Source organism: Bufo bufo, chromosome 6, assembly GCF_905171765.1.
Source record: "Bufo bufo chromosome 6, aBufBuf1.1, whole genome shotgun sequence".
Classification (NCBI taxonomy): Eukaryota; Metazoa; Chordata; class Amphibia; order Anura; family Bufonidae; genus Bufo; species Bufo bufo.
In genome coordinates, this window is record NC_053394.1 from 128,821,489 (window position 1) to 128,848,597 (window position 27,109).

At 43.0% G+C, this 27,109-nt stretch overlaps 1 protein-coding gene across 3 annotated transcripts; it reads right to left on the minus strand.

The window, feature by feature from the left end:
- PTK6 (protein tyrosine kinase 6) lies at positions 1-26,711 on the minus strand. 3 transcript variants are annotated; one of them, XM_040436864.1, is made up of 9 exons: positions 26,666-26,711; positions 25,015-25,287; positions 12,404-12,525; positions 10,485-10,648; positions 8,963-9,134; positions 8,050-8,208; positions 7,330-7,511; positions 6,842-6,995; positions 1-1,495 (listed from the first exon to the last, which is right to left on the minus strand). In XM_040436864.1, the coding sequence occupies exons 2-9, from the start codon at positions 25,248-25,250 to the stop codon at positions 1,242-1,244; spliced, it is 1,443 nt and encodes a 480-aa protein (XP_040292798.1). In that variant the 5' UTR covers positions 25,251-25,287; positions 26,666-26,711; the 3' UTR covers positions 1-1,241. The 3 variants fall into 3 exon arrangements, with proteins under 3 accessions (XP_040292798.1, XP_040292799.1, XP_040292797.1); XM_040436865.1 differs by lacking the exon at positions 26,666-26,711 and having other exon boundaries at positions 25,011-25,422; XM_040436863.1 differs by lacking the exon at positions 26,666-26,711 and having other exon boundaries at positions 25,015-25,421.
- Positions 26,712-27,109: the final 398 nt, after the last annotated feature.

The following is a 27,109-nucleotide window of genomic DNA, read 5'->3' on the forward strand; positions in this document are numbered from 1 at the left end:
TTCACCAATATCTATTTTCCGGTCCCTCTCGACACAGTAAATGTAAGCTCTTTGCCAGTCACTGGCTGCATCTGTGACCCACCTCAGCCAGTGTTTGGCTGAGGTGTCACATTTCCATGTCAAGAGGGACCAGACACTAAAGACTCGTGGGGTACCCAGAAAGCATTGGAGCAGGATGGCAGGCGTTCAGTGAAGTGATCAGCATTCTGATTTTTTTTTTTTTTTTTATGATTGCCAGACAACCCCTTGAATGAAGAGGTAGCCGCTCAGAAACTGATTGCAGGTTACAAATGCTTGAGTTCTGGCCCTTTTAAACAGGCAAATGAATGAAAAGATGTGTTAGTAAGAAGGCTTGTTCCAGATCATTGTACAGTGTAGACAGGGCAGCGATCAGTGTGGCTCATCAGATTTTTTTCTCTGGGCATAAAAATACTCGTTGGTCAGCAGAACATTGCTCCATGTAAACAGGGCATGTGCTCCACCCCCATGCCACTTCCATCAGTCTGTCTAAAGGTTCTGTAAACAAGTGCCAATTCGTTTTTTCATCAATAGGTGCTCATTTTGCATCCGGTCGTGTAAAACCATGCGTAGGCATGAGGAAGTCATTTTTATCAGCTCATAGTTTATAGCAGGGGATGACCAGGGATGATCAAGGAGTGACCAGACAGGGGATTTGAAGGAAAGTCCACACCACTTTACAATGCTCTCTTAAAGGGCTTTACACATCTAATAAAGAGATGGCATACCACTTGGATGTGCCATTACTTCATATTCAGTGGGGTTTGACCTCGGGGACCCCCATCCATCCTGAGAATGAGGACACAGCCGAGATTTAGGAATATGTCACCTTCTGAGCTTTCCCTGCACAGTCCTGTCCACCTGACTGTGAGGGATCTGAATGCATTTCAGTCAAATGGAGCTGTAATTTAGTTCCCTGCCAAGTTCTTGGCCAATGTGCCAGTGTGCATGGGAAAAACACAATAAAGATGGATGGCTGTGGCTAGTGTTTCATGTCCGTAGGTGTGCACAATTATGTGACCGGCTGTGTTTTTCCAGTGTCTTTGTGGATGTACCGTGTGTTATGTGTGTGCACAATGTACCTGTAGTGTGTGATTGTGTGTATATGCAACTGTGCAGTATGTGGATGATACCTGGGGGCCCATACCCTGGTATTTAAGATCCTAGCAATGCCCTTGGTCTGTGAATTTCAGGTGTCGACCCTGCAGAGTTCAGCACAAGGCTCATTTAATAACTTGCTTCTTCAGCTTGCGGATCCATCCCTTTGGCTTAGAAGAAGGTTTGATGGAATCCTCAGGAGGCTCATAGTTTGCCAGGTTGTCTATATATGTCTTCAGTTCATTAAACGATGGTCTATTTTCTGGGTTTTCATGCCAACAATCCAACATAACTTTGTAGATTTTAGCTGAGCAATTTGAGGGAGCTGGTAAGCGGTTGCCTTGTTTTAAGTATAGAAGCAATTCAGAGTTTTCAATACCTAGAGACAAAATAGGACAATTAGCACTGCCACTAATAAGGACTCTACCGTGCATATTTAATTATACAATATCTGGATTTCAGTCCTCAAACCAAAGATCTGCAAAATATAGATACTTATTCTTAAAGGCCACTGTGTGAGACACTACCCTAAGGGCTCATGCACACTACCGTTGTTTTTGTCCGCATCGGGTGCGCATTTCTTGCGGGTCAGATGCAGACCTATTCACTTCAACAGGGCCGCAAGAGATGCGGACAGCACACTGTGTGCTGTCCGCATCCATATGTCCGTTCTGTGGCATCCGCAAAAAAATAAAACATGTCCTCGGACAAGGATATGACAGTTCTATAGGGGGCGGACGTTCCATTCTGCAAAATATGGTATTCACATGGTCATAGCCATTTTTGCAGTCCGCAAATTGCGGATCCACAAAACACGGATACCGGCAGTGTGCATACTGTATTTTGCGGAATGGAACGTCCGGCCTTCTATAGAACTGTACGAGCCTTAAGGGTGAGAACACACGATTCAGCTACCCACTCACTGCCAAACCAAGCAGTGATGACCAAGTGTATGATTTAGCTGTGAAATCATATGTCCATTTAGCTGTGAAATCATATGACCATTTGCCAATGCATTTGGTTGGGTTTGGCCACGTGCATTCAGCCACGCCATAGCGTTTCAACCTAAAAGTTCAGTCAGACCTTTTTCTCTAAAAATAAGTTACACTGACGAGCAAAAGGGTAACAATGCTTTGAACTTTTGACTTTCAGGCTTCATATCTAACCATCCACTATAGCTTTGAATGTGAGACTACCATCATTTTATAGACAATCATCTTGGCTATTTCATACACAAATTGGACTTGCAGCTATTTATCATATGATTAGTTATGCAGATTCTTGTCATGTAATGCATTGTTACTGTTTTGCTCTTAAAATTCTACATTTGTATTTGTATTTTTTTGTTACTAATTTGTAAATCCACCTTTGGCTTTCAACTTTGCCTGAATCCTTCTGGACATGCTCTTGATCAGATTCAAGCATGTCTTGACCAAAATCTGTTCCCTGGTCTCTTCTACACATTGCCAACGTTGGTGCATACTGGTCGACTCAATTGGGTAAGAATACAGCTTTTTCTTCAACTCTACCTACAAGTTTTCGATTGGGTTGAGGTCTGGGGACTGTGGGGGCCAATCCAGGACCTCTAGTGTACTTCATTGTCATTGAACCATTTCTTCTCCAATCTCGGGTTGTTGTCCTGCTGGAACACTGTTGTCCTTTTCATACCCATAGTACTGGAGTGTACGAAGTAACTCATCTTGTAGGATACTCACAAAGAGCTCAGCATTGAGACCACCATCGATCCTGGTCCAAGTATCCAACGCCTTTGGCTGTGAAACAACCCCATATCATCAGGCTTCCTCCACTGAACTTGACAGTTCCGTTAGCCCCTTTCCCTTGTTTCTTCCAGACCCATTTGTACGCATTGGAGCCCAGTCTATTGACTTTCATCTCATCGCTTCAAATCACCCATTTCCTATCTTCTACTGTCCACTGTTCGAACTTTTTTGCAAACTCCAGCTGACGCTTCTTATGACGATATTGAAGTCAAAGCTTCTTCACCTTTTTTTGGGCCACCATTCCAGACTTGTGTAATCCGCATCGCACGGTGCTTGCATTGATGTCTGTGATCTCACTATTATGAAGCATACAAGCCACCTCTTCTGCCGTGTTTTTCGTGTCAGAACTTCTAGACCTTGTGATGAGCCAACTTGTTGACTCCATATTTTTTCCTGGACGTCCACCTATTGGCTTTGGAATGGATGGACAGACTTCATTTTGTATTCTTCCAACTGTCATGGCACTCACATGATGCAGTTTGGCAATTTTGTTGGACGAGAAACCGTTATCAATTTGGGAAATCTTCCTAATGGAAATTTTTAGGTATTGGATGAAGGGCACTCACTATCTGGAATCACCTCAAGCTTGCAATATTTTTTTTACAAAACAACATATAATAAAATAACATATAATAGAAAATTCATAGACCAAACAAGATAAAAATGCTAAAAATAGTACTAATAAATAATTTGTATAGAAGAGTTTCCATTGTACTTGTACTGTATTGTATCATATATACCACATATATTATGGCGCTAGAGTATCACAGAATCATTAGGTGCAGTATTTTATGCAGTTAATTGTGATATTCATACAGTCCTTGTTCAAATGACTGCTTATTGTCCATAATGTTATAGAGGTATTATTGTCATACTATAGGTATTAAATTTGATGCTTATTATAGACACTGAACAACGATGTAGTTGGTAAGTATATGTCGATTGGTATCAGAGCATGTCAAGTTTGTTATTATGCCTGTTATATTAGGTTTTCTTTCATTTCCCTGTTTTTTTAGACCCCACTGCCCTTGAGTATACAGTTCGTTTTTACTTGAATATCCATAACCAATATTAGATAAATTACACAATTGCACAATGTAGATGTTTGTTACTCACTATTCAGTGCAGGAGCGGAGTCAAATGCCCTCCGTGGCGTCCCACGTGTGTCTTCTGCTGTAGCGAGAGTTAGAATTGAGCTGATTCCCTGGGTAAGCTAAAGGATCGTCCGGCGTCGCACGTGTTCAATGGGTCCAGAGTTAAACAGCCGGCTGCATGTATACATGTATATACACTTGATGGCGAATCCTTTAAATCATTGACTTATAGATGTTGGAGCAATTGGTATTTGCAACCATACACGTTTCGAGGCTATATACTTGCTCCTTCTTCAGTAACAAACATCTACATTGCACAACTGTGTAATTTATCTAATATTGGTAACAAACTTGACATGCTCTGATACCATCGACATATACTTACCAACTACATCGTTGTTCAGGGTCTATAATGAGCATCAATTTTAATACCTATAGTATGACAATAATACCTCTATAACATTATGGACAATAAGCAGTCATTTGAACAACAAGGACTGTATGAATATCACAATTACCTGCATAAAAAACTCTGTGATACTCTAGCGCCATAATATATGTGGTATATATGATACAATACCGTACAAGCTACGATGGCAACTCCTCTATAGAAATTATTTATTATTATTACTATTTTTATCATTTTTATCTTGTTTTGTCTATGTCATTTCTATTATATGGTATTTTATTATATGTTGTTTTTAAAATAAATATTGCAAGCTTGAGGTGATTCCTGATGGTGAGTGCCCTTCATCCAATACCTAAAAATTTCAATTAACATATCGGTGACTGGTCACAACTGATAGGTGCACCTGTTCCACAGCAGTAGACAAGGGAGCCATCTCTATACCTATACATCCTTAAATCTTCCTAATGGCTGCTCCTGGATTCGAACCAGTGACCTTTCTGAATAACTAATCATATGCTAAATAGTTGCAAGTCCAATTTATGTATGAGATAGCCAAGGTGATTGTCTATGAAATGATGGTAGTCTCACATTCAAAGCTGTAGTGGATGGTGAGATGTGGAGCCTGAAAGTCAAAAGTTCAAAACATTGTTACCCTTTTGCTCGTTAGTTTATTTCTTTGAAGTTTTGCTGTTTCTATGCGTGATCCTGATCCAGTTCCTGACCTCGACTTGTCATGAAATCTCCTGTTTGTTCCCTTGGATCTTCACTCGGCTCTTGTACCCATCTGGTTATTGTTCTTGGCTTTGTTCCTGACTCTGACCTTCCTCTATATTCACTGTTACTTTTTTTTACCATTAATGACTCCTGACTTGCCCTTGACTATACTGTATATTGCTGTTACAATGTGCTTCAACTGCTATTCTAAGACTACTCAGTAACCTGGGGATCACTGTATAGGGGTTGAAAGGCTAATACTAGGGAACCCCTTAGACTACGCAATGGAACTTTCTGCCAATCAGCTCAGAGGGACCACTGTCAACATAAGTGCATGAGTAACAATATCTTCTGCTGTAATGTAACTCGTGGTATGACAGCATGACCCACCTCAAAGATGTATAACTTCTAACAGTTGTACATATATAATTATTTATAGGAGATCCCCAGGTTATACCAGCATGCTCGATATCCCTATATACAATAAGATGTATAACTTAGACCAGCTGTACATATATAATTATATACAGAAGATACACAGGTTATACCAGCATGCTCCATAACACTATATACAAGAAGTTGTATAACTTATACCAGCAGTACATATAGAACTTTATATACAGAAGATGCCCAGGTTATACCAACATGCTCCATAACACTATATACAAGAAAATGTATAACTTATACCAGCTGTACATATAATTATATACAGAAGATGTCCAGGTTATACCAGCATGGTCCATATCACTATATACAAGAAAATGTATAACTTATACCAGCTGTAAATATATAATTATATACAGAAGATGCCCAGGTTATACCAGCATGGTCCATATCACTATATACAAGAAAATGGTAACTTATACCAGCTATAAATATATAATTATATACAGAAGATGCCCAGGTTATACAGTACCTGCATGCTCCATATCACTATATACAAGACGTATAACTCATGCCAGCTGTACATATATAATTATATACAGAAGATGCCCAGGTTATACCAGCATAGTCCATATCACTATATACAAGACATATAACTTATACCATCTGTACATATAGAATTATATACAGAAGATACCCAGGTTATACCAGCATGGTCCATATCACTATATACAGGAAAATGTATAACTTATACCAGCTGTACATATATAATTATATACAGAAGATATCCAGGTTATACCAGCATGGTTCATATCACTATGTACAGGAAAATGTATAACTTATACAAGCTGTACATATTTAATTATATACAGAATATGTCCAGATTATACCAGCATGCTCCATATCACTATATACAAGAAGATGTATAACTTATACCAGCTGTATATATATATATATATATATATAGCTATATAGAGAATATGCCCAGGTTATACCAGCACGGTCCATATTACTACAGTATATACAAGAAGATGTCTAACTTATACCAGCTGTACATATATAACTATATACAGGAGATGCCCAGGTTATACAGTACCTGCATGGTCCATATCACTATATACAAGATGTATAACTTATACCAGCTGTGCATATATAATTATATACAGAACATGCCCAGGTTATACCAGCTTGGTCCATATCACTATATACACAAAGATGTATAACTTATACCAGCTGTACATATATAATTATATACAGGAGATACCCAGGCTATACCTGCATTGTCCATATCACTATACACAAAAAAGGCAGGATATCAGAAGCATTACAATAACCACAATTACCTGTGTATGGTTTAGCCCCCCGGGACATTATCTCATATAACAAAACTCCAAAAGACCAAACGTCTGACTTGAGGGTATAACGGCCATAGGCCAATGCCTCCGGCGCTGTCCATCTATAAGGTATTTGCTTGGAAAAGGATAAATAAGCTTCATCCTGAGAAAAAAAAAGCAATAAATGAAATCAAACAATACATTTAATTTTAATCATATTACTTTATATAGTAAATGCAGAAGACAGAGCTTCAAATCTATGCTTGATAACAACACAGTTAACAGATAATATTTTGGCTTCCTGCAGCCACCACTAGGGGGAACTCACTGCATATGGATGAATACAAGTGCCATTGAGCTCAATGCAAGCTGTATTCATCTGTATGCAGTGAGTTCCCCCTAGTGGCGAATGCAGGTAAACATAAATGTATGGTGAAATTCACTGCTGTGAATGAGACCTATATGGGGCCAGAGATTCTGCTGATCTTTTCATTTACTTTAATAAACCTTGCCAAGCCAAAGTCTGCGATCTTGCAGATGTTGTTGTGTCCAACGAGGACATTTCTGGCAGCCAAGTCACGATGGACACAGTTCTTTGTCTCAAGGTAATCCATTCCATCGACGATCTGCCCTGCTATATCCAGGAGCCCGTCCATATTTAGCTGCTTCCCCTCGTCACCTGAGGAAACATTGAACTACTGATACAAAATAGGATTTTCTTAAAGGGGGTTTCTTCTTTATAGTTACATGTCAGTGTGTTTCAAACTTTCTTTGAACTGTGCATTAGTAGAGTATGCAGAGGGAAAATACAATTACTTCAGAATAGATGTGTCAACACCCACATGAATGCCCACATACCCGCTAGAAATGCAAATTCCGGATCGCTTTCCCTTCGCTCGCCCCCATGCAGGACAGCGGCGTGTCAGCGGCAGATCTTGATTACACAGCACCATCTGCCACCAGCAGATCCAGGTCTTTAAGCATGCTGAAAGATCTGAATTGCCCGATGAACGAGCAATAGGGCAATCGGAGACTGACAGATGATCGCTAACAAGTGTTATTACGAACGTTCGTTAGCGATTCTCGGGTCTAATTATACCCTTAAGTAGGGCAGAATTTATGTATACTCCATTGCACCACCTACAGGTTTTGGTGAGTACTGCACCCTGGCAAACAAGGCAGCATAATATTGAATCACTGTATTTCATGACACTCACTCCGCAGAAATGAAAGCAGGTCCCCCTTGGACATAAGCTCAGTGATTATATAAAAAGGGTTTCCCACCGAACATACAGCGTATAGGGATAACAAGTTACGATGCCGAAGGGTCTTCAGAAATGACGTCTCGCTCACAAAGGTTTCCCGACTGGTTGCATCTGAGAAATGATAGCGTATTAGAAAGTAAAAACATATTTTACACTGGTTTGATGTCTAAAAAATCATTTAGTTAGTGGCTCTAATACAGAGTTATAAATAGCCCCCCCCCCCCCCCCACCACCACCATTATGCTGCATGTTATTGTGTATGGTGGAGATAGAGATCGGGCATGTTGTATTTCAACTGTCCAATCCTTTTTGAGATAAGACACCCCTGGCAGCGGCTTTCTCTCCTCTCCCCATTCGTTACATGTGCATGCCTTGGTCGAGCCGAGCATGCATATGATGCATTTGTATGGGAGGATCAGGAGAGATTGCTGTTGGCTGAATAAGCGTTTGGACAGCTATGCACAGTATAATAGAGTAAGACATCTGAAGTTGAAATGATCATCGACTCGCATTAGATGATTCACTAGAAAATACACTTCCTCTTTCAGTTCATGGCACAGTTGATTGTTGTTTGAGCAGATAAGAGGTTTAACCTGAACATTCAGCCTTTACATACTGGATGGAACTCATGACAAGACTTCAAACATCAAAGATTCTTTTTTTGTCTATGCTGCCACCTAATGGCCAGTCAGGGAAATAGCACCTTTTGCCAAACAACTGGACCAAACTTATTTAGGTGCTGAGATCTAGCAAGCTATAGCTTAAGTTATACTGAGGATCCCTTGAAGAAATAATGTTTCAGACAGAGGTCTCCTGATATTGGACACCCCCCTTTAAACTCCTCACATCAGAACCCAATACTCACCTTGATTAACTGTCTTAATTGCTACTTTAATTTTGACTTTTCCAAGCCAGTATCCTTCAAAGACCTTGGAAAAGTTCCCCGATCCCAGCTCTTGTTCCAGTTGAAACTCCTCCCTGGGTCTCTCCCACTCATCATCCGGAAGTAGGCACAGCTCCGTAGCTGTGGGCTCATCCTGTACATAAAATGTAAGCAATAGGTTATAAAATTGTAGCTGGTTGCCTCTAGTTTTATACTGCCATGCAGTGCCCACAGAGTGTCCAAATAATACCGCCATGCAGTGCCTGAATTGAAGGGGTAAAAATTAAGAGTTGATTTAGTAAAGTCTTTGGTGGTCTAGGGGAGTGAAGGAGTTGATTTCCCTGGTGGTCTAGATCAGTGAAGGGGTTAAACATAGCATCTCAAGCGATCCTGGATGCTGAAGGCACTATTTTGCTGGTGTAGCAACTGCGTGCATACATAGTAAATGTAGTCTGGGAGGAGTCTTCTGTATACTAGGCACTTGGACATTTTTGCCAATAGTCTCGAATGACAGGAACTGTCCCTAATTTTCAGAATGAATTCTCGCAAATTTGGGCTGAAAATGGACAGAGCTTAAAGGCTATGTAAACCTTTAAGGGAAATTTTTTTATTATTGCATTGTACTCATTTTGAGCTAAAAATATATTTTTTAATTGGTCTTTATTAAAAATATGGCCTCCTTTTTTCTGTACAGAGATGACATGCTCTAGTAGCACCCTTTGGATTTTCTCTCTTTTCAGTCAGACCAGGAGCTGACGGCTCCTTATCTCTGCTCTCTGACGTTATAAACACTCATTATAGCTCAGTTCTTATCTCGCTGATAAGAATGTGGTTTAAATAAGTGTTTAGGACCTCTTAGTAAATTAGAGATAAGGGTTATTAGATGACAGCACAAAGTTAAAAGTGAAAGTACCAGTCACACAGCTAGAAAAACAGTTAACCTTTTGTGACAGAACAGCTCAATATTTTTAATAAAGGCCAATTGAAAAAATTATTTGTAGCCGAAAATGAGTAACATGCAATCATAAAAAAAAAATATTGCCTCCGAAGGTGTACATAGCCTTTAAGTGGGGCATAAGTGGGCAGTCCTGGGTTGGTTTGGGCATCACCAGGGGCGTGGCTAACATGCCCCAAAGTATGACGCTGCTAAGTATGACTGTGTGGTTAAATGATGTGATTATGCAGGAGGGGTTAGCTAAGCTGTATTAGTGGTGGTCTGAGAACAAGCTTGTTACCAATTCTCAATTTCCTGCAGGTCTGAACCAGTAAGTGAACCCTTAAGGTGGCTGCCGAAACCAAATATTTCGTCTAATGACTCTTAAAGGAGAAGCCACATGAAGATATACTGTATCAAATACCTAGACAATTGTTGTCTACTCACTTTGAAATGCCATACTGTGCTATGTGTGGCCCCCTAACAGTAAGAGGTAGCGAAGACATAAGACATTTAGTAACAAGACCATATTTCCCTTTCAAAATAAAGTGCCACCTACTGGCAACTCACCTTCAAACATGGATGTGTCAGCACTAGGTCATTTGCTAAAGGCTTCACTTTGTAGAATTCAGTTAGTTTACTCAAATCCGCAAAGAAGTGCAACCTGTTCAAGTGATATTCCCCCTGCTCATCCCTGAAGATCTTGAAGTGCTTTACAGTGTTCTGAGAGCGCACTGCAATGTGAAGATTCATAATAATTGTCACTTCATATACGTAGTAGTGGGAAATGTAGGTCTTATGCACATGACCGTTCCGTTTTTTGCGGTCTGTAAAAAACGGAAGCCGCCCATGTGTCTTCCACAATTTGCGGAACGTGCGGCCCATTGTAGAAATGCCTATTCTTGTCCGCAAAACGGACAAGAATAGGACATGTTCTATTTTTTTGGCGTGGCCACGGAACAGAGAAACGGATGCGGACAGCACACTGATTATTACTTACATCCTGTATCATACTTGAGAGCTGCACTCACTGTTCTACTGGTGGAGATAACGTGAACATACATTATGTTACTTATCTTGTACTGATCCTGACTTAAATCCTGTATTATACTCCAGAGCTGTACTCAGTATTCTGCTGGAGCAGTCATTGTGTACATACATTACTTGTCCGGTATTTATCCTGAGTTACAGTCCGCAATTTCGTTCCGCATTTTGCGTAACGGAATTGTGGACCCATTCATTTCTATAGGGCAGCACGATGTGCTGCCCGGATCCCGAATTGCGTATCCGCACTTCCGGGTCCACAATTCCGTTCCCGAAAAAAATAGAACATGTCCTATTCTTGTCTGCAATTGCGGACAAGAATAGGCATTTTCTAGTAAGTGCCGGCAATGTGCGGTCCGCAAAATGCAGAACGCACATCGCCGATGACCGTGTTTTGCAGATCCACAGATCCGCAAAACACATACGGATGTGTGAATGGACCCTTATACTCAACAGCTGCACTCACTATTGTGCTGGTGGAGTCCTTGTGTACATACATTACATTACTGATCCTGTAATAATCCTCAGTGTATTGCTGTATACTCCAGAGCTGCACTCACTGTTAGGCCTCATGCACACGACCGTTGTGTGCATCCGCGGCCGTTGTTCCATTTTCCGTTTTTTTTCGCGGACCCATTGACTTTCAATGGGTCCGTGGAAAAATCGGAAAATGCACCGTTTGGCTTCCGCGTCCGTGATCCGTTTTTCCAGTCCGTGAAAAAAATAGGACCTGTCCTATTTTTTTCACGGACAACGTTTTTTTCACGGATGCACACAAGATAGTCATCCACATCCGTGTCCGTGATCCGTGTCCGTTTTTCCTATAATTTTCAATGCAAACTTGACTTAGTTTTTTTTTTCACTTTTCATGTCTGTGGATCCTCCAAAAATCAAGGAAGACCCACGGAAGAAAAAACGGTCACAGATCACGGAACAACGGAAATCCGTTTTGCGGACCGCAAAAAAAAACGGTCGTGTGCATGAAGCCTTATGCTGGTGACGTAATGGTGTACATATATCCTGTATTATACTCTACAATTGCACTTACTATTTTGCTATTGGATCACTGATTTATATTCTGTAGTAGGGTGCATTCACATGACTGTATTTTTGGTACACATCCAATCCTCATTTTTTTTTGCAGATCAGATGCGGACCTATTCTTTTCAATGGGGCCGCAAAAAATGCATACAGCACACCGTGTACTGTCCATATCCGTATGTCCGTTCTTCAGCCCCACAAACAGGATAGAACATGTCCTATTCTTGTCCATTTTGTGGACAAGGATAGGACTTTTCTACAGAAGTCTGAAAAAAATTGTGGCATGCGCACAGCCAAGATCCATGTTTTGCGGATCTGCGATTTGCAGACCACAAAACACATACAATTATATGCATGAGCCCTTATAATGGAAGAAACTTCTGACTGCTCCAAGATTGATTTACCTGATAAAGCGTACATAAAGCCATGCTTGTCACTAACACGAAACAGGAAGGATCCGGTCCTATTTCCATTTTTCAACAGGAGATTTACAGCCTCTGTCCGTGACAGTTCTCCGAAAAACCATCTGTAGGGACCATTAACAGTTAAAAGGAGTCTGTCACCAGTGACATCAATGTGTAACCAGGGGCAGTGTCAAATTGCTTTTTCTAATCTGATTACAATTCTGCCCTTGGTTTGTAGATCTGCGGTTCCAATGCAAAGAAATAATTTTTTTTAGCAATATCCAAATGTGGCTTTAGTGCAACAAGGGCGTTTATGTTACTTTTGTTGCACTCAAGCCACGCTCCTCTCTCTTACCAGCCCTTCCCTTTGACACCAGAGTTACAAATCTAGGCGAGATTATGTTCCTGATGCCTGACTGTCAATCAGCGGTTTGAGGCCGGGGCTGAGTGCCACAAAACCAACAGCAATGTCCTTGCTTATTTCCATATTGCTAAAAACTCCATTTTTTTTTGCAGGGGAACCAAAGCTTTCCTAGGGTTATAGCTCTCCTTAAAGAGACCATCTGTGTATGGAGACTTACTAGAAGTGTTTATGGGAAAACCATATGCAAAGAGGTATCGCTCAAGGAAAGAGAACCATCTCGCTAGCGCCACCTTGTGGAGGTAGCTCCCTATGAGTCAAAATCCAACTTTTTAACAATGTGCACCTAGTAGAGGGACCGGGCGGCACAGCCATACACTCCCTTTTCAATACTTCATGCACCAGATCCAAACACAGACATCTATACGAAAATCCTTGTTGATCACAGCACTGTGTCTATTCTGGCTGGTGTGGGCGCTCGTCAGGGGTTTGTTCGAGGCTCCACCTCCTTGAACTCAAATCGTGTCAAACAATTCAGACAACACTCCAATTTATTGGCCGGACATGGTGGTACACAAAGGAATGTTTCAGGCACATAGGATGCCCTTCGTCAGGCAGAAACGTGTCCACTGGACCAAGAGAAGATCCGGCCGCTGACCTGTCCGCCCCTGTTAATTCTGCTGGTTATTGTTACTCGCATCCCGGATCAATAAAGGATCCTTTTATGAATTACTGCTGGGTAAGTGTCGCCTCATTATCCTTTTCTACTGTTGGAATTCCAACTTTTTAACAAGCCTTGGGACATGGGATATACAAAAAAAGGGCAGCATTGTAATCAGCTGAGACACTGTCCTTGGTTAAGTCTTCGATAGGTGATTGTGTAGGATCTTGTGAGATGGCGCCATCCATTGTGTAGATTTGTACAAACTCATCTGCATACCACTACTATTACTAGTACTTATTTGCGGGGAAAGCTTGAAAACAAATATGCAACTATTACAGCTCTTAAAAGGGCTGTTATGAAATGTCCCTGAATGGGATATAATGGGGAGGGTTGTTACCACATAGGCGGATTTGCCATTTTGGAGTCTCTGAAAGCTGGGTTACAGCCCAGTAATAGCAGGCATATAGATGGTCAGCCAACTTTCCCATGGTTATGAGACATTACTATAGGTCTCATACCTACGCTATTTCCAATTGCAGTGAAATTAAAATCCCCAGTCAAGTGATATTTATCCAAAGCTAAATAGAGGAAAACCAGATCTAAAATAATTTTATGATGTGAAGAATTACAAGGTGCTCAGGAATGTGTTGAACCCTGCTGGTCACGGGCAGATGAAAGAATGGGTAAGGAGGACATTTGCCTCTACCATCTAGAGGCCTCCACCAACCACCTCCAGCCAGTGTGTGGAAAACACTGTTGTCATGGAGCTAGTATCATTAGCATTACTTTACCAAAGTGTCCTTCTCGACCTTCGTTCTGTTCCTGGTTGGAGATTGTGATAACTGAAACCCCTAAAAGGAATATTTTTTTTTTGAGGATGCCCAATAGTGTTATATTCACACATAACTAATGAGAAAATATTGTTAGGCCTCATCTTATTTTAGACATATCATTAAAAGATGCAACTCACTGGAGAAGAAAATAATCAAGGAAACAGGAAGAGGCCACTGAAGAACCTGAAGAACCCAAAAGAAGATGGGCAGCGCTTAGAAGACTGTGGGTACTTTATTCACATCCCTCCCTTCTTCAGGATAAAATAATAAATTCAAAGAAACTTCCTGATATTTTTTCAGTCTGGAGAGGGGCATCATTATGTCTGAAATCTCTTGAATACTGTCTACAATTGTGAGGAGCTAGCAGTTACAATGTGACCTCTGAAATGAAATAAGGGAGCAAAGTATGGACAAATTGGAAAACCATAATGAATGATGAAGATTCTAAGTAATACTTGTCTACAGCTCAATATACCTATAAGAACTCATTACCAGCATTTATTGTGAGATGTAAAATGATGATGATTACCACCAAAATAACCTAGTCAAGTACCCACAGACACATATTTTATTTTTATTTTTATCGGACACAGGAAAATAGTTGCCTATTTTTACGGACTGTCCATGAATTTCTGGACGGTTGGCAACGCGGACATTCACCCATCAGCTGTTCTAAAGTGATCAGCCTTGCAGTAACCAGCTTGGTTCACTACATAATGTAACGGTGTAGTTCTTGCATCAGCTTCTGACAACAAAGCTGCTGCAAATTAGCTGCAGATATTGATGGACTATCCTAAAGATGTCCAACAACAATGGAGCTAACATAAAACCACTGCTAGAAATGGTTTCCTTCTTACTTAGATCACTGCTGGAAAGATATTGACCCAGGTATGTCTGAAGATGTGTATGGAGGTTCTGATAGTCTCATTTTAACCCTCCATCCGAAGACTAAGCAACATGTTAGACACAGAAATATGTAGCCTATGTGTTTTTAGCCTCAAGGTTGTCATCCAAATTTTGGAATATAACTAGAGATGAGCAAATCGAAGCTGACAAAGTGGAATTCGATCCGAATTTCAAGAAAAATTCAATTCGCACCGAATCCGAATTTACTCACGCTTTGTGGTAACGAATCGCAAATGGCTGCTGCACGTGTGAAAACATGGAGCAAGGAACTCTGGGAACGCGAGATCACCCATAATGCCATGCATGCAGCCAATCAGCAGCCAGCCAGCCCTGTGATGTCACAGCCCTATAAATAGCCTCAGCCATCATGGATTCTGCCATTTTCCAGTGTACTTAGTGCAGGGAGAGACGTCAGAAGGCGCTAGGGACAGTGCTAGAAAAGACTTTATTGTGCTTAAAAAAATGATTTACAAGTCCAGGGAAAGATTATTCAAGGTGTAGGAAAAAGATAGGGAGGAATCATTCCACAGCATTTATGTTGAACAGGGTTCAGTAGGGGAGGTTACAGCCTGGGTAATAGGAACAATCTTATTAAACCTTACTGCACTGACTGGGCACCCAAATTGCCATTATACAGCTCTGTAATTCCAGCAAACCGTTCTTGTTATTGGGGTGTTACAGCCATTAACAGGGGATATTACAAGGAAATATTTCTACGTCTTATTTGCCCTTATGCAATGCAGTTATTTGTTCTAAAGCATTTTTTGGCTTGTATTAGTGGGGGAAAAAGGGCTTATTAGCCATTGTGTGGTGAAGTGCTAAAATTACAGCACTTTTTGTCGTATATTAGTGTCAAAAGTAAAATATATTTGCCGTTCAGCAGTGCTGTTATATGTTGTAAGACGGTACCTGGAATCATTGTGGGTGGAAGTTATGTGTCACCGAGGTTCCTGGCCTCGGTCAAGTAAGAGCCGGTATTTTATGTGTCAGTGTCTATTGCTAATTGTCACCGTGAGATTTAGCAAGGCTGTCATAGCTGATCCGGGACGGCTCTTACTGGGAGTAGTCAAAGTGCTGGGTGGGTGACTACTCCCCATGTTCCAGGCCGGGTTTTGCCAGGCATAAAAACGAGCCAGAACTGCCAGGTGTGTGGATTTACCTCCCTCTGACAGTGGAGCTCAGGAGTCTGTGTGCTGTGAACTGAGGGGTGTGCTGGGATTTGAGGTTTGAGCCGGGCTGGAAGACTCAGGCCCCTCTAAAGGCAAACAGGCGGCATATGGACTTGATAAGGCTGAACTGCTAACAGAGTGTGAATTAACACCCAGGAGAAAAGGTGACTTTTATTTGTGGTTGGGGCTACACCTGTAACGGAATCCTAACTAGTAGTTACCTAAAACGGTTTGATTTGTGCCGTAACCGCAACGTTGTAGGGATGACTGAAGGAGGCCATCCCCTGGTGTGACAATGAAATGGAGGGTGGGAAGGGTGGGTGTGCTGAAACAGACGTAGAATGTAGGGGAGGGGGGAGTGACCCTAAATAGCGGGGCAGAGCCCCTCCCACAAATACAGGCCAATAAATCGGCCTTATAACTTGTGGTCGGGGCTACACCTGTAACGGAATCCTAACTAGTAGTTACCTAAAACGGTTTGATTTGTGCCGTAACCGCAACGTTGTAGGGATGACTGAAGGAGGCCAACACTTTATTACGATTTGCACTTACAGTACCAAGTTCTGAAAGGCAAGAGACATCTCAACGTTCGGGTGAGGTATGTATCTGTAATAACAGGAGGACTGCCACCGCCTTAACTTTCTGATGACGTGAGCAGGAACTTGGTTCTTGGATGCTGCGGAAGCGGCGCCAATCTGAAAGGAGTGGCCAGAGACAGATGCTGGGTCTATACCTAGGTTTGCCACCAGGGTACGGATGTGAGACACAAATTGGGTGGTTGTAAGATGCGTTGCATTGAATGGCAACAGTGGACTATGGGGAGGATTACTGTCAAAATTAATTAACAACTGGCGTAGCACTTGAACAGGGCACCAGCGGTGGGTGGTAGGGTAGTATGTGATCTGGGTAGGAGGGCCTGATTGTGATGTTTTGGTGGACGTGAGCGAGAGAATGAAGCTTTCTCTATTAGCTTCAGTTGACCGACAGTCAGATACCTGCGGCTCCTAAGGGCTGAGGTAAACTCTCCTGGTCTCAGGAACCCATAGAAAGCCAGGTACATGGCTGCTTTGATCACTAGACTCTGTTGGGCGCCAAAGGGGCTATTGTCTAACATGTCGGATAACTGACGAAATGTCTGCCCGGTGATGGCCTGTCGACCAGGACGTTTTTTTTGCTTGCATTTTTCAAGACCCCTGAGAGTAGCCATAATTACATGAATGGAGAAGAGTGAGGCAGCTTCTGGTTTACTTGAGGCTTGGAAATGCTAAACACCGGCTAAGTAAGACTTTCACACTGCCGTTCAGAGTGGGTCCGTCTGATGTCTGCTCAGACGGATCCGCTCCTATAATGCAGACGTTTGTATCCATTCAGAACGGATCCGTCTGCATTATAACTTAGAAAAAATTCTAAGTGTGAAAGTTGTCTGAACGGATCCGTCCAGACTTTACATTGAAAGTCAATGGGGGACGGATCCGTTTGAAGATTGAGCCATATTGTGTCATCTTCAAACGGATCCGTCCCCATTGACTTACATTGTAAGTCTGGACGGATCCGCTTGCCTCCGCACGGCTGCAAGCAGCGTTCGGGTGTCCGCTTGCTGAACGGAGTGGAGGCTGAACGCCGCCAGACTGATGCATTCTGAGCGGATCCGCGTCCACTCAGAATGCATTAGAGCTGGACGGATGCGTTCGGGGCCGCTTGTGAGCCCCTTCAAACGGAGCTCACGAGCGGACACCCGAACGCAGGTGTGAAAGTAGCCTTAACTGTGGAGTATGACAGTTTCAATTCAGAATGACAATAGCCGATCAAAGCCAGGATGTAGTGGGTAAAATAGAGACTGCCTTGGGGAAACTTGTCTTGGAATTTAAGAAATGCCCTCCAACCTGTATGGTAAGTCCTGGCCGTGTTGGATGACAGGGACTTGGCTAGTAATGAACGAGCTGTAGCTAGATGAGAGTTTAAACCCAGATCAGTGACGGAAAAGGAGGTACTGTGGCACCGTTGACGTCTGCATCGGGAAATACCTGTGAGAAAAGGGCAAAATTAGCGCTAGACAGGGCATCGGCCGCAACATTGTTTTGCCCGGATATATGTGAGCAAATGTATCTAAACTGGTGCTGCAAGGAAAGAAGCACTAGACGTCTGAGGAACAATAACACCTGAGGGGACTTAGATGACCCGTTATTTAAGATATCAATGACCGCTGCGTTGTCGGAAACGAATAACACCGTGTGACCGGTCCGTTCGTGACCCCAAACATGAGCGGCTGCAACTATGGGGTAAATCTCAAAGGAAGCTGAAGACTGAAGAAACCCCGGCAGTGTCTTGACCTCGTCAGGCGATACGTTCGCTAGCCACTGTGTGCCAAAAATTGCTGCGCAGCCAGAACTGGGAGCGGCATCGGAGAAAACTACAGGGGGAACTGTTGGACACTTCAGGGATGAAGAGTGAAATACCATTCCAGTTACTAAGAAAATAGTCCCACGTGGCTAAATCGGCTACTGCTTGGTCGTCAAGGCATATAAGGCTGTCTTGGGAAGGAGCTGAAGGTAGGAGAGCTAGTAGTCGTGAAACAAATGGCCTACCTTGGGGCATGACTCGCATAGCAAAGTTTAACATGCCTAAAAGAGACTGTAATTCAACTTTCTTAATAGTTCTGGTCTGCGTAAAATTGTGAAGGACGACCCTAATCATGCCCAATTTGTTTTCCGGTAATTTTGCGACCATGTTTGTGTCCAGAATAATGCCTAGGAAGGTGATAACTGAGGATGGACCTTCGACCTTTTTTGGGGATACGGGAATACCAAGTTGGTGGAAACAGCTTAGAAGCGACTGTAGTGCTTTTGAATTGGACCCGGGGTATTCTAACAATAGATAGTCATCTAGGTAATGGATGACAAAACTACAATGAAACTCGTTGACTAGTATCCAGTGGAGAGCCTGAGCCAATTTTTCAAACAACCACGGGCTGCTTTTGGATCCGAAAGTGAGTTTAGAGGCAAAGTAGTAAAGATCTCTCCACTTTATACCGTGCCACTGCCACAGAGTTGGACTGATGGGGAGTAGTTTAAAAGCGTCAGAAATATCAGCTTTTGATAGAATAGTATGACGGCCTAACTGCAGTATTATGGCGATAGCCTGATCTATGGAGGAATATTTCATACTGACTTCTTCGGAGGGTATGAGAGAGTTGATACTGGAAATGGAGTGACCGTGTGGGGCTGATAAATCGATGATCAACCTTTCTTTATTGCTAAACTTCCCTGTGACTACGCCTATAGGACTGTCTCTCCACCAATCAAAAGGAGGGAAAGAAAAGGTGCCTATCAGGAACCCCTTGGCCAACTCGATGGAAATCAGCTCATCTGCCGCTTGAGGATGACACTCAGCTGATAATAAATTTCTGCATTCATAAGATGATTCGGGCAGGGCAATTAGACCAGTGTGGAAACCTGATCTAAATCCCGACATGAGGAACTGAATGAAGCTAGGGTCGTGGTGGTTGCGTAGAAAATGCAGCAAGCAATCAATGTTAACGACACTCAAATATGACTTATCCGCCTTTAATGTACAGACTTATTTGGGATGGGCTCTGAAGCAATTAACACAAACATGTAATAGCCTACACTGACTGTAATTGCAGAAGGAAAAATTAAAATTATTGCAGATCTGAGATTGGCCGAGGTATTTAATGGGCCTCCCTAACTTGTCAACTAAACCTGAGGTATTCTGTGGTTCAGAGTACCCAGATGGCTGTGCGGAAAGGCTACTATCGACACTTGAGGCTGCCTTGTGACACCATTCTGCTGTGTGGTAGATGGACTGACACAGGGAACAAGCAGGAGCCCTAAGGCCAGCAAAATGTCTGCAAAATATCTCAGTGTCGATATTAGCCCAGTTCATGAGGAATTGAAATTGACTGAGGGCCGCCGCAGCCTTGGCGGAAAAGGAACAGTGATAATCGTAGAACGAACTACCACCATATTTGTACCCCAACTCGGTAACCCTGAACAAATAGAGATCTAATTCCTCCCTCCGGTCAGGCCGTAAAGAGCAAATCACATCCCTATACAGGATGAAAGCTAGAAGGAACTCAGGGATGGTAAGCTTTCTGTTCAACCTGAGATCACGGCCCCTGAGTACCACTGAAACATCACCGCACGCGATGACTGTCTGAGAAATCCAGAGTAGCAATCAACAGGGAAGCCAAGTTGACGTCCCTGCCTTCAAGGATATCTTTTTTGGTGTTAGCTGGTATGAAGTGAGCCGGTGTGATATTAGGAACAGAGACAGTAGTACCGGTACCCCCAGCGGTGGAGGTGGACGGGATGACCAACTCTGGATTCGGAGGAGTGAGGATGGAACCACGGGACTCGACCGTTTTCAGTCTGGATTGAATGTCCGTGACTGATGATGTGAGATTGTTAAGCATAACGTGAATCTGAGCGAACGACGTCTGGACCGTGGCCATGGAGACTTCCTCCTGACGTTGAGGACTTGAATTGGACATAAATAGGCGATATAATTCTGCCTTTCTGGCCGAGGCTGAAAACGGTATACCCTTCCTGGATAGTTCCACCATCAACCTGGGTACGGTCCAATTCCGTAATGACGGGATGCTACCCATTTCGGACAGTCTGGCGGCATTCTCATTGACCGAGGCCTCCACGATATCAGAGGCATGAGACATGGCCCTGTAGGTACAGTATGTAACAATGAGGCTCCGCAACGTAACCTGAGACCATACACCAGTGACAAACCTACCACCGAACTATGTCGTGTGCGCAAACATGCCATCGTTATTGGTGTCACCTTGTGACCAATAATTTCTGCCACCGACAGACTGAGCTGACTTACCCACAGCGCGGGGGGAGCGAATGGCAGGTTGAGGAGAATACCTGAGTTAAAACCGTTAAAACCGCGAAAAAATGAGGGAGCGAACCTACCCCTGAAAACTTCCCTATACTACCTGTTGGAAATGAAACTGGACCACCCAGAATTGACAGTTGACCCTGTAAAGAAAGAACGTCCCTGGAGAGAGAACGGAGAAAACATACTTAAATAGATAAGAAAAACGGCGGTACATGACTTGAACGTGAACGAGATTGATGAATATACAAGCGTTCACATGAGCTATGCGTAAACTGTGAAGGTATGAAGCGAACTAGCATGGTAATTTCGTACCTGCGAAATGACTGAAAACGATCAAATGGAAAGGAGAGCCTAGCTAAACTGTTGTACATGCCTATGTATCGTTATATATATATATATATATATTTTTTTTTTTTTCCACATGTATATCTTTTGAACAAATAATGAGCTATTATTTTTTATTTTTTTATATACAAGAGTGTGTGTGAATTAATACAATTGCAAGACGTGAAAAGAGTATATATGTATGTTTTCTTTTTTCATGTAGTAGCAGGAGTGAACACCAGAGGGCGTCAATCTCCTACCCTGCAGCGAGCTGTCCTGTGAACCCCTGGCCTGCATTCCCAACTGTGGCCACCGGGGGCACAAGGACCCGGACAGGATTGATGCCAGAGACACAGCTTTTGGGAGACCGGGAGCAAGCAGGCCAGCAGCAACAGGAGAGGAGACAAGAAAACGTAAGTGAAAAAACAACCTGCCTCACTAATGGCACAGCGGCCCATGCCAGATATTTGAGCGACAAATTCGGGATCACGCTGACCCCTGCAGCCTACCTACACTGCCGCGTGGGAGCCGGTGCAGAGTGACTCCCCCTTACCTGGGGAGCCGGCGCCGCCGACCGGACTTCAAGCAACGCGGCCGCTGACTGAGGTGGCACCTTACCTGGCTAGCGTGTATTAGTGGTTAAAAAAAAGGGCTTATTAACCGTTGTGTGCTGAAGTGAAAAAAATAGATTTTTTTGGGGTGTTTTACCGTATATGCCGGCGTATAAGACGACTTTCTAACACTAAAAATTATTTTCAAAAGTCGGGGGTCGTCTTATACGCCGGGTATACTCAGATCCGATGGTATATTCTAACCCCCAGGCGTTCCCATGGTGACCGGGACGCTTGCCTGGGGGTTAGAATATACAGGGCCCCTCCGCTCACAGGAGTATACATTTATTAACTGTAATCTGTCACTTTAACTTTAAATGAGCGCTCATGTCTTTACTAGGGTACCTTACTCTCAGCTCCGCTAACAGGCAGTGCGGGCGGCGCTCACTCACTGACGTCATGTGCCTGCTCCTCCCACTAGGTGGCGCAGGCGCGTGACGTCAGTGAGTGAGCGCCGCCCGCACTGCCTATTACCAGAGCTGAGAGTAAGGTACCCTAGTAAAGACATGAGCGCTCATTTAAAGTTAAAGTTACAGATTACAGTTAATAAATGTATACTCCTCTGAGCGTCGGGGAGGGGGATCTGTGGATGGCACTGTCATGGGGGGGGGGGGGGAACTGTGGATGACACTGTTATGGGGAGGGAGATCTGTGGATTGTAGTGTTTAGGGGGGGATCTGTGGATGGCACTATTTGGAGGGGGGTCTGTGGATGGCACTGTTATGGGGAGGGGGATCTGTGGATTGCACTGTCATGGGGGGATCTGTGGATGACACTGTTATGGGGAGGGGGATCTGTGGATGGCACTGTCATGGGGGGGGGATCTGTGGATGACACTGTTATGGGAGGGGGATCTGTGGTTAGCACTGTCATGGGAGGGGGATCTGTGGATGACACTGTTATGGGTAGGGAGATCTGTGGATGGCACTGTTTAGGGGGGATCTGTGGATGGCACTGTTTAGGTGGGGATCTGTGGATGGCACTATTTGGAGGGGGATCTGTGGATGACACTGTCATGAGGTGGATCTGTGGATGACACATATAGCATAAGATGCTATATAGTGTCAGCCACTGATCCCCCTCCCCATAGCAGTGTCATCCACTGATTCCCCTCCCCATAGCAGTGTCATCCACTGATACCCCTCCCCATAGCAGTGTCATCCACTGATCCCCCTCCCCATAACAGTGCCATCGACAGATCCCAGTCAGTTCCCTGGACTGGAGAAGATCGTCTTGAAGACAGGGAGGGCTGGGCATTCAGGGGTAGTCTTATACGGCGAGTATAGCACAAACCCTATATTTTAAATGGAAAAGTTGGGGGTCGTCTTATACGCCCAGTCGTCTTATACGCCGGCATATACGGTAATTTCCTATTTATTTATTTGATCTAACAGTATGTCAGACAGAGAAGTGCCAGGCCCTGCTAAATGTTTATGGCGCAGGCACAGGTCGTAGCATAGTAAGGGGCCGTGGCAGCAGGGTTTGCAGCGAGAGGCCTGAGCTCCCGGTGTCATCTAGCGGTCATGTCTTGACCAGCAACCCAGTGGTTCTTAAATGGTTGACTCGGTCATCTCTGTTTTGGATCCACTCCTTTTTTTGGGGCATTAGCAATACTGATGGATTACTGACCAAATGCTGACCGAGTGAAGGCGGATGCTCAACAGACAGGATCCGTTTTTTGGGGGTTGTTGTTCTGACGGATCAAAGGAAGGGCAAAATAATCAGTGAGGTCAACACAAACTTACTACTGACACCCTCTCCACTCTGTCGGGGGGAGCTCTACTTGTATAAGCGTTTAATAGAACAGGTTCTGTAGACATCTATGTGGAATAAGCTGATGGCGGTGTAAAAGGAGTGCGCATCTTCTTGGCGCTAACATCAACCTGTAAGGCTGAGTTCATACTTGAGTTATTTGGTCAGTTTTGGCCCCGTGACTGCCCATGTGAGTGAAGTGTGCAGTGATTCTAAGAGCGATGCCTGTCATCTGCATGTCATACAGACTCACAGTATTATTTCACTACCACAGCAGACTCCCTATGCGTGTTACTGCAAGGCACAGTGTTCTACACCACTATAAAGGCTCTCTGCAGCCAGGAAATAGCATTTTTTTTATGAAATTCATCGCGAATATATTCAGATCGAACCAAATTTTTTCAAAAAAATTTGGGAAACCGGCGAATCGAATTTTTAAAAAATTTGCTCATCTCTAAATATAAGCATTTACCCATGAAAAATGGGTCTATCCAGTCCATAGATTAGACCAGCCAATCTCTGAAGGCTTTAGAAATTCAGAGTTATGCAGTCCATTTATTTACATTTTTTTAAGCCAACACAACGCATTATTTTCTTACACCATACCATATGGTCATCTTAGGAGGCATTTATAGATACGGATACTAGTATGTATGGACAGTGTTAGCTTTTTATACATGTAGTAGACCTGAGTTTTATATACATGTGTCAGACCTGAATCTGTCTCTTACCTAGTTAGGGTCTCCAACATCTTGTACACTAGACATTCTCCATTCTGCTGCTCCTGCTGAAGTTGACTATCTAAAATATGCAGTGTGCTATGAGCTCATGGGTGTTAGAAAAATGTTCAGATTATATTGTTCCTAACAGGTCTGCCTATTAATCTGTGCCATTGAAAGAAAGTCACAGAATATAGTTACATGTCTGTAATATACATACATGCCTCAAAATATATATACAGCCTCAAAATAACAAATTCATCTCTCCTACATATGTAGCATTACAGAAAAAATATACACTGTCTAATTAACCTACATAATGTGTCAAGCCAAGTCAAAATGTAATGATTCCATCAGTTTAGATAAAGTACCATATGTACTGTAGTATTGGCTTACTTACGACTGCTCTTCCACCGTTCCTTCTTCCGCCATGTAATTATATGGCACGTATCCTTTCTCGCCAGTCCTACTGCCATCTCCTCTCAGTCTCTCCACAAGCCACCAGTCCCCACTTCTGTCCAGAGCATGGAAATGTTCACCAGCTTTGAAACTCAGCAGTTCATGGGAAGAACCTTTGAAGTCCCATACACTAACACATCTATAGGTTGGCTGGTTCATGTCTACATAGGCACACATGGTGGTATATGGTGTACTAAACAGCCTCAAATATAATCTGCCCAAGTCAGCCAAGAAGAGAAGAGAGAGTTTCATCAGCCTGGACTTTCCAGTTTGGGAATCATTGTAACATGGGTGTAGACAGAGAGAACTTGAAGATAGAAGGTCAAATGAAATATGTAAATATCCGAAGTCACGCTGTGATCTGATTGCTGTTTCCTAGCATTGAAAATATTACCTTCTACTTCCTCATTAGTTTTACTATCAGCAACACACCTTTCTCACAGCATGAAGGAGGAGACTGGTTAAGAAAACTCGCCTGTTTTATGATGTAGGAAGGAATTGATTGTCATAATAAGGTTAAAACTATTGATTAGGATAAGGTTCAGGTCTAACCACTGGGACCTCCAACAATCACATAAATGGAGGTCTTGTATCTCCCCCATATGAGGTGGTGGTCGAGAATGCACACTGCCGCTTCATTCATTTCTATGGGACTGCAAGAGCCTTATAGTCTGTGGGTACACTGCAGATTTTTTTCCAGATCTTGCAGAGAAAAAATCTACCTATTGTTACTGGAACAAGGGGCATCTATTCTTTACTGAAAGAGTGGAGAGACTATGGAAGTTTCTGCAACACAGTGGAGCAAATATATTAAGACAGGTTTATTCTGAGCCAGAGTATTGTGCCCGTGCCATCTTTAGCTTGTGCAAAATTTATATTGTAAAATGTGTCTAAATCTTTGTTGTTTTAGAAAGTGGTGAAGGTAATATGCAGCACAATGTGCCAAAAATATTTCTATCTCCGACACACTAAACCATGGGGCTTCATACTATAAAAATATTACACCACTTTTAATGGCAGTTCAAACTGTCTAAAGACTGCAAGAAAACAAGGCACAAAAATAGGATTAGACAAAAAAGTTGGCACAAAAGATGCCTAAAAAAATTGTGGCACTAACATGTCTATATTTGGTGCAGCAACGGTGCGTCACAAATTCTGGCACAAATAAGGAGGTGTGCAGGCACAAGTGACATTGATATGTCTCCTCAAATATTATGCAGCGCTCCACTGCAAAGGGTACATTTGACTTTATGCCCTTTATGTCCCAAAAGCTGTATATGGAGAGTGGGAGGTTCCTAGTACTGTTGCTAGGCATGGGCTGAATCCACTCCTTCTGGAAGGAAGTAGTTCAGTCTAATATAAGCCGTGCACGTGTATGCAGCAAGGGGCAGAGCTAGACAGGGAAACCTGTTGCACTGTGGATTGAAAGCAGCAAAGTGACAGCATATGTGCCAGCCCATTAGGAATAGAACTACTAGATTCAGCAGAGCATTCAGCAGTCACATTAGGAATAGTGCAGAGCATCTGGCAGAGAAAGTAACACACCAACATTTAGACTACAGACATCCCTGCATGTTGATGGGAGCAATTACCTTCAGGTTCTCAATCACACAAAAATAATAGACTGGCCATCTGTTGAGAGACTGTGATCTGCTGAGAATACTGTGGAGATAGCAACATAGTGAGAGTGAGAGAGACCAGTTTCATCCCTTGGTCGATTTGGGAAGATTGCAGATAATAAGAAAGTGACTTATGGGGAACTTTTACTGTGCCCACCACCTCCCAAACACAGCCTCCGGACATTGCATATGCCAATTGTAAGGACTGCACTTACTGTATAGGGGTTATGCCACAATTAAAAATGTATCCCGCCCAACAGATATTGCTGTCATATCTCTTTCCCCAAATGCCACCATTTATCAAAACTGCCTTATTCTAAGAGTACTTTCACACTAGCGTTTTCTTTTCCGGCACAGAGTTCCGTCACAGGGGCTTTATACCGGAAAAGAACTGATCAGGCATATCCCCATGCATTC

Excerpts from the sequence above, each read along its gene's own strand:
- PTK6 (XM_040436863.1), bottom strand. The coding sequence starts at position 25,325 with ATGAAACTCTCTCTTCTCTTCTTGGCTGACTTGGGCAGATTATATTTG. Across the intron at positions 8,209-8,962 it reads AATTAAGACAGTTAATCAAG|ATGCAACCAGTCGGGAAACC; the intron begins GTGAGTATTGGG and ends ATCATTTCTCAG. Across the intron at positions 1,496-6,841 it reads GGGGGCTAAACCATACACAG|GTATTGAAAACTCTGAATTG; the intron begins GTAATTGTGGTT and ends TTTTGTCTCTAG.